Source organism: Centroberyx gerrardi, chromosome 17, assembly GCF_048128805.1.
Source record: "Centroberyx gerrardi isolate f3 chromosome 17, fCenGer3.hap1.cur.20231027, whole genome shotgun sequence".
In the NCBI taxonomy this organism is placed as follows: domain Eukaryota; kingdom Metazoa; phylum Chordata; class Actinopteri; order Beryciformes; family Berycidae; genus Centroberyx; species Centroberyx gerrardi.
In genome coordinates, this window is record NC_136013.1 from 4,936,805 (window position 1) to 4,944,862 (window position 8,058).

The 8,058-nt window shown below is 41.5% G+C and overlaps 1 protein-coding gene across 1 annotated transcript in view; it reads right to left on the reverse strand.

Moving 5' to 3' along the window:
- dctn1b (dynactin 1b) overlaps positions 1 to 7,363 on the reverse strand; it is a 32,684-nt gene extending 25,321 nt beyond the window's left edge. The window contains exons 1-3 of the mRNA XM_078289407.1: positions 7,130 to 7,363; positions 5,749 to 5,827; positions 3,458 to 3,489 (exon numbers count right to left, since the gene is read on the reverse strand). Of these exons, the coding sequence (XP_078145533.1) occupies positions 3,458 to 3,489; positions 5,749 to 5,827; positions 7,130 to 7,357 (339 nt within the window). The 5' untranslated portion in view covers positions 7,358 to 7,363. The remainder of the gene's footprint in view (positions 1 to 3,457; positions 3,490 to 5,748; positions 5,828 to 7,129) is intronic.
- Between the last annotated feature and the right edge of the window lie 695 nt (positions 7,364 to 8,058).

Sequence of the window (8,058 nt, forward strand, 5' to 3'; positions counted from 1 at the left end):
TACCACAGTTACCACGGTCATCATAACATTACCACTGTACCGAGGTTAGAGAAACATGCACCACCTTTTTGGGCTTCACTCCTCGCTGCGTGGTCGAAGGGAGGAAGGAGAGGAGAGGAGGAAAGGAAGGGTGCAAAGGTGAAGGTTAGAGGTCAGAGTTCATCGGTGGCATGCTGGAGGTGAAGGGGACTGTAGTGAGTCAGCGCTCTCCTACATCAAATACACACATATGCTCTCTCTCTCTCCCACGCTCACACATTTCCTCATCTTCATTTAGTTCATTTTCACATGAATTGCACATGAAAAATTCTATTAAAAAGTGTCAAAAAGACTGATTTGCTATTCAACTATCCTGCTACAGAGAAATTACACAATAATCTAATATCTAATATTCTCAGAGGAGCTTGCAGCCAGGTGTGTCCCTGGTGTGTAACATGGATGTCTTTATCAACGTGAAAATGTAAGTTGTTGAAGTGTCTCTGCACCAATATCACCAAGACACATTCCTCTACATCTATGGTACTTTTATTTGTAGATTTTTTTTCCTTGCAGTGTTCAAAACACTGTGAATATTCTCTAGATCTGTAGATATATGTTTATTTTTTCTATCACTGATTTCCACAGCTTCCTATCAGTGCAATCAGTCAGGCTCTAACAGAGACCTAGTGCATATTGTATAGAAAAGAGGCCTATTTCCTAAATTAAAATTTTTCATTTTCTTTATATACTACTTTTATAATTTAGTGTTGTTATATTTAATGTGACCAACATGAGTAACCCACCAAGTTGAAGTCCTTGTATATGCAAACTCATTTGGTCAATAAAGCTGATTAAAGTGATTTTCCTGCTGCAGACTAAAAATGTATGAACTCATTTTACTGAGTGGCGCTCTGAATAAAAGCATTAACTAAACAGAAGGTGTTATATTATGAAGAGTTGGACATTTATACCCGAACCCAACAAAAATCTGACTGCACACGACAAACTGAGCTGACTTTCTCACTTAATTGCTCAGGTTTGAAAAACACTTTGGCAACTTGTAATTATTAACAACAGTTAACAAAAACCTACTGACCCTTTGGATTCAGTTTGAGTGTGGGCAGAAGATTTGGATTCGGTCTGGCTAGACTCGACCCTAAATTATACATTGTACCTCCGACATTTAAAAATAAATAAATAAAGAATGCTATATCTTAAGTGGTGAATAAATGACTCTGTTTGGCTGTGGTGGTTCAGCCTTTCACCTGCATTTACAATCCAAAGAAACATCCTCTAGGTTTACTGCTGGTTCTCTTCCGTTCAAAAGGGGATTTTGCTGGATATGTGATGAGATTTGACATAAGTTATGCATATTTGCTAATAATTATTATACAATTCACTTCTTCTTTGAGGTGTGCTGTGGTGAGGAGGGAGGAGGGAGGACAGCAGGAGTATCAGGTGAAACAGGAGCCAGATCCACAGAGACTCCATCATGGCTGCTGTGACTCAGCACCAGGCTTCTTCGAGGATTTCCTCTAACAGTGGTGACGCCAATCCCAAAACTATATACATACCATCTGAGTTTGATTTAATGTATTTTAATGTCCAGTAATTGTTCCTTGGGATTTTTTTTTCCAGGAGAAATTGGGATTAAAACATGATGATACATGATCTTTCTAGGTTCAAAGGAATATTGTCACATCTATTTTCAGGACATTATGCCTCATTATTACTGGTTGCATGTTATGTTCTTGATCTACATTATTTTAGATTAGCATGGGGATCTCGGTTATTATAGATTTTGATTTTTTTTTTAAAGTTGTACTTATTGCAATTCTATCTGGATAAGAGCACCAGCTAAATTCCTAGAATATAAAATAAATTACAGTATTTAACATTGATGTTTTATTTATTTTCTTTTTTTTTTTTACGTTTTAAATTTCTAGCTGTGAACGCCCAACATGACAGGGAAATGAAAAAAGTTTAACATTAGATCTACTGCAGGTGTTACAGGATCAATCAGTTTTTACTCCATATGAACTGATGCCAGGTTTTGCTTTAACCTCACTGGGAAAGAATAAGTGATTTACTGACAAAACACTTGCACTTGATAAGCATAAAAGCTCAATTGAACTCTTTGAAATAATGTATTCAAAATTCCTTAGAACAATCAACTGCAGCTGCAGATCCTAGAACCATATAGGAGTAATGCATAATTAAGAGAGAGCTGCAATAATTGGCCTGTATTAATTAAAGCCTTTGAGAGTCATAAATTGATGACTTCTGTGCTGCCTGCTGACCTAGAGTCACAGATCAGGTCACATCAAAGACACCTAATTTATTTTAATCTGAAAGGTAAAACTGATTCCAGCTAAGAGACACTTGATAAATAACCAACCTACGGTATGTATCACAATCTAACTGAAGAGATTTATGAGTGAGCAGCGCCCTCTGCTGGACAAAAAAAGAAAACAGGCCATTCACTTCTTCTGATTTAGGTGGCATACATAGACTTGATGATGTCACTTTTCTTGAAGATATTTAAAACACACCAGTGCTTATAGCAACAAACTGGGGAAGTTACTTAAATGGATTTTTAAACTATATTTCAACAGTTTAGAACATCCAACACTATTAATATATTCCAGGACTGGAGAAGAGGGCCTCAGCCTTTCTCTCATCCATTTGTTAACATGTATATATGGAGAATAACGTATACTGTTCATAATATCTAGCTGCAGTGTCTCTTTGCACTGTTTATGAGGCTCTGTTGTACTTGTACCATCTGTCAGCATGTACTGTAAGTTATCAGCAAGCCTCTGTGCCAACGTCACCAACACAAACTCCTGTGTATTAAGATAGATTAATGTTTTACATCGAATTAAAACATGCTACTGAGAAAAGAGATGCAGTTCCTGGGAAAAATTATTGCAAATGAAAGAGTCAGTGTTGTGCAGGTTTCTATTTTCTTTTTGTAGGCTACCAAGCCTCCCACACACTTCGCACCTAACAATACTTCAGTGTGTAAAGGGCCAATTATTTCAAGATAGGCAGTCAGGAATGGATGAAATATCAGCATTGAATCAGGAAAACTGGGCAGGTCTGGCACTCAGCCAGGATATCCTCCAATAGTCAACAGAAACACAAAGGATTTACTTCAGAGAATGTAGAGTAGGTGCGTATGTGTGTGTGTGTGTGTGTGTGTGTGTGTGAGTGTGTGTGTGTGTGTGTGTGTGCAGGCATGTGTGTGTGTGTGTATGTCTGCATGCATACACATGTGAGTCTGTTGGTCTTTCCGTCTGTTAGTATTTGTATCTGTGTGTGCACGGCCATCTGCATCTGTTGTGTGTGTGTGTGTTTGTCTGTGTGTGTGTGTGTGTGTGTGTGTGTGTGTGAAACACCAAGTGTATGCCACCATATCTGCTGCTGATTGCCTGGCAGGGAACTTTGTGCCACAGTGCAGCGCTATCTAACTCACCAGTTTAGTGGACTTGGGCGTCTCCAGGATCTCTGAAGAGAAAAAGAAGGAAGGAGAGAGAGAGCGAGAGAGAGAGAGAGAGAGAGAGAGAGAGGTAGAGAGAGAGAGAGAGAGAGAGAGAGAGAGAAACAAACACTTATTTATCATCAGCGTCATCCTTCTCATGGTCTAAAGTCCCACCAAGATCCTGGTTTAAACTGACAAGGCAAACAGAATAAAGTCAACACGCCAGTCTTTTCACCAGGTGGCCGACGCTAACACAGGATGTCTCACTCGGCCCAATTCCTGCTGGCCGGTCAGACGGCCGTGCATCTGCGGTAAACTGCAGGAAATTCATCATGAATTCATCATAAACTGTTACATTTCTGTCAGTTCATCTCCTATATGATCATTCTGGGGTCACAGGAGTATTTTCAGGTCACTGTGGCTCTGACCCTCACACTCCTTACTGCTGGTGATCCAGGAATTCAAAGCTGCTTCTGCTGTTGTACTCATTGTACAGTAAGTTGCTCAGGAGAGGAGCAGCAGCTGAATGCCAAAGATGTAAATATAATTGCCTATTCTGCTTTAATTTTTCTGAATCATCTTCTTTTTATCTAAAAAGGTAGTGATGCACAGGACGGCTTTTACAGCAGCTACAGTGCAGCAAGGAGTTTACCTTGTTGCCAGGTAACATCTGAATAAACCCTGAGTCATATTTTGGTTGCCTGTTGCCCATGTTGTCCATCTACAATTGCCCAGAAAATTGCCAAATGTGTCACCACCTCAGTCTCCCTCTCTGCCCCGGGCCGTGGATGTTCCTAAGCCCCCCCACTCCCCACCCCCCTCCTTCTAAAACCCCATAGCAGCACTGAGGAGTAACCATGGAAACAGCCTCAGCCTCAGACTCCACCCTCTAGCAGACAGAAATGTTGGTAAACAGATGTGGAAAACACAGGCAACAAAATCTCCTTTTCTCGTGTTGAAAGAAGGGCTGGACCTCAATATTATCATTTATCGTTTTCCAGTAGAATAACATTGTGATGAAACAATGATATCGAGTTATCGTGATACACAATACTGTTAAATATGCCGCTAAATTAATGATAGATAAGAAAATACTGATAATCTCTCACAAAATGAAATCTGAAGCAAATTAGGGAATATTTGAAAATGACTTCTTCCTCGTCTTTTATCATACTTCAAATTACCAAGCAGTTCAATGCAATAAACATCAGTTTGTTTATTTAACATGTGATTTTGCATGTGTTAGCAGATATCGTTATATACTGATATCTAAATAATTTGTTATGATTATCGTGATATTCATTTTGTCCATATCGCCCAGCCCAAGTGATTTTAGCGCTTTTGAGGCTGTTTGATTAGCTGGCAATCACAAATTATATCCCATCTGGTAGTTTCCAGCTAATTTTTCCCAGGTCTGTTCTTCTAGAAAGAGACAGAAGAATCTCCTGTTTACTTCTATCATCAAGTAGGCAGAGCTGACTCAAACTGCCTTTCAGTTTGACATTTACATGTCATCTTCGTTGACACTTTCATCCAAAAAGCCTTACAGTACCATGAGTGCACACATTTTTTTTAGCATGGGTGGCCCAAGTGGGAATCAAACCCCCAACCCCGGCAGTGTTAGAGCAATGCTCTGCATAATGAGCCACACAGGACCTCCATGAAGCAAGACAGCGTCCTTGTAATGAGATATTTACTGAAGCACATTTGCATTTCAGGCCTTTAGCTGACACCCTAAACCAGACTGAGCAGGTAGGGTTACACTGTCTTGCTCAAGGACACTGTGACAGGAGACAAGGCTGCTGATGGACATCAATGTTGCTGTTGTGGGAATTGAACCTGTGACCTTTCAGTTACGGGACGGCCTCTGTACCCGCTGGACCACCCTGCCCTGGTGCCATTACATTACATAAACTGTGAGTGGTTTGATAAGGGATGTTGATTCATGTAAGAAAAAGCTGAGAGGTTGTGTGTGTGTGTGTGTGTGTGTGTGTGTGTGTGTGTGTGGTGCACGTTTCATGTTTTGGATTTTGCTTAGGTTTGGAATTCCACTATGTTTCATTGTTCTGAACACGTCTTTTCCCCCAGTCGACCTCCGTTTCACAGAAGTCAGGATCAACAAGATTTCATCGTGTTTTATCAAATCCCCTTTTACTGGCAGAAGACCGACTGAATACAGAAACCTGCTACAGAATGCTGGCCAAGGACAAAACCATATGCTCCTGAATATTGTGTGTGTGTGTGTGTGTGTGTGTGTGTGTGTGTGTGTACGTGTGTGTCCTTACCTCTTTTGGGAACCTTGGCAGTGGCTGGCTCGGGTGTCTCAGGGGACGTGGTGTCTGCCCCATCATCAACCAGCTGGATCTGAGAGAGAGAAGAGAGAGAAGAGATAGAAAAAGAGAGATATAGAAAGAGAGAGGGAGAGGGAGAGACAGAGAGAAAGAGAAACACAGACGGTAAGAAATGTATTCCAACATATAACAGATTTTCAATGCCCACCATTTCATTCATCAGCTATCGCCTTCAAAACAAAAAGCGAAACAGACAGAAAAAGAAAGCGACCAAAGTGGCAGAAAAACAACTGGCTTGTTTATTGATGTTTGTTCAAATATGGTTCTCGCCAAGTGAATTGCAATTTTCTCAGTTCCCATAGCAACCTTTACAACTCCGGTGCAAGGCCACTCAGGGTCAGCAAGTCTGTTAAGCTAAGCAGGAGACTTATTAAAAGTATAGTGATACAGCACCTAATCAGCATTGCAGCTGATATGTGTGTGTGTGTGTGTGTGTGTGTGTGTGTGTGTGTGAACTCAGAGCTAGGTCACAGGTAGCACAGCAGCAAGAATTTACACTCTTTCCTGTAGTGGAGTCAGAAAGTAACAGAAGCTCGGGGGCAAAAATGCCTTTAAAAGTTCATAAAATGCCTGTGAAATTAAATATTTTGCTCTGTTCATATTTTTTCATCGAGTTGTCATAAAGTGAATGCGATTACTGTCCCCCCTGGGCCACCGTAGGTGATTCGTGGGAGCCAGAGCGTTGGAAAAATGGAGCGGTTTATGATCAGAAACCAACCGAGCACGCAGCCTGAAGCAGGAGGAAATGTTGGCTCCATGCAGACAGCGGAAGGAAATATCAACCCCACACAAAACACCGCATCAACAAAAAATAAAACAACCAATATCGTAAAAAACAACAATGGAGGGGTGGAAGGTGGACTGGGAGACAGAGAGAGGGGGAAACGGCTCCATCCTCTTTCCAGCAGTGGGAAAGAAGTGTGGGACATGTGGTATATTACAGAAATAAAACAAATCTTAGTAGTAAAACTGAGTTTTTATTTGCCAATATGCAATGCAAGGGCATTATTTCATAGTTCAATAAAATTGCCCCTGAAAACAACCAAAACGTCTCTAAAAAAAATGTGATTGCGGGCCAAAAGAAATTCCCTCTGAAAAAAGTTAATTTCTTACCCTGATACCTACTGATCAAAAATGCCAGACAGCAAAATATCCCTGATAATTTTCCAGTTCCCAAAGTCCACAGTTGACAAACAGCCTGGATCCTTTATATGAACTTCAGGTACAGATTTTTCCCCCCAAAGTGGATATAAAGCATTTTGGAAAAGTAACTCTTCCTTCATCATAACCCAAAAAAAACAAGTCTGCCAGTTACCTGCGACTGTCTCACAAATATCCCGTGGTTCTCCTCGCAGGTGAAGTAGCGCTTGCCCTGCACCGTGCCGTCGTTCTTGCCCTTGGCCTCGTCCAGGATGACGCCCACCCACTTGCCCGAGGCGAAGAGCGTGGTGCCGATGTAGGCCACGGTGCCGCGCTGCCCCTTCCCGATCACCTCCACCAGGGAGCCCACCTTGGCCGGCCTGCCGCCGCCGTCCGAGCTCATCCTGCTGCTGCCGCTGCTGGTGGTCTGTGGGGGGGGGATACAGAGGTTCGGACTGTCAAAACAAGCCATTCCCATTCAAATCAACATTTTTGAGAGTAGTTTAGTTTGTACAGTCAAGATGGCTGCCACTGAATGTTTGATGATGATGAGGAAAATGAAATAAAGAGAGCATCTTTGTGGATATTTACTACAAGGGTTTCAGGAACATTTCAACCATTTGAGGGTCACTGTCCAAAATAAAAAAACTGGACTGTGTGTGTAGATCTCATGTAGATGGAGTGACTTTAACGATCCACATCTATAATTCTACAAGCACATCACTACAATTGCTTCACTAAACAGATAACTATGTACTTAATCTTTGGTGCTCAGCGCTCATTGCTGTGGTGTTTTTCCACTGCACCTCCCAGAGGTCACCTGTCAATCAAACAGTGTGTCCAGTACTGTGATTTTCTGTTTGATGCAGTTTGAGTTTCTGTAGGTGGCTACAGCTCTTTTCTTTGTCTGTTCAGCCATGGTGGCTATCGCTGCTCACGCTAACTACCCAGTTCTTCTTCTTCTGTTTATTCTAAACAAACCGGAGACATAAAACGCATCACTTCCTGTGCGGCAGAGGATTAGCTACCAGACACCGCGTGTTCGAACAGCAAATGGAAAAGCTTTCCTGAATTGGATACAGGTTGAATCACTATTGTATTATA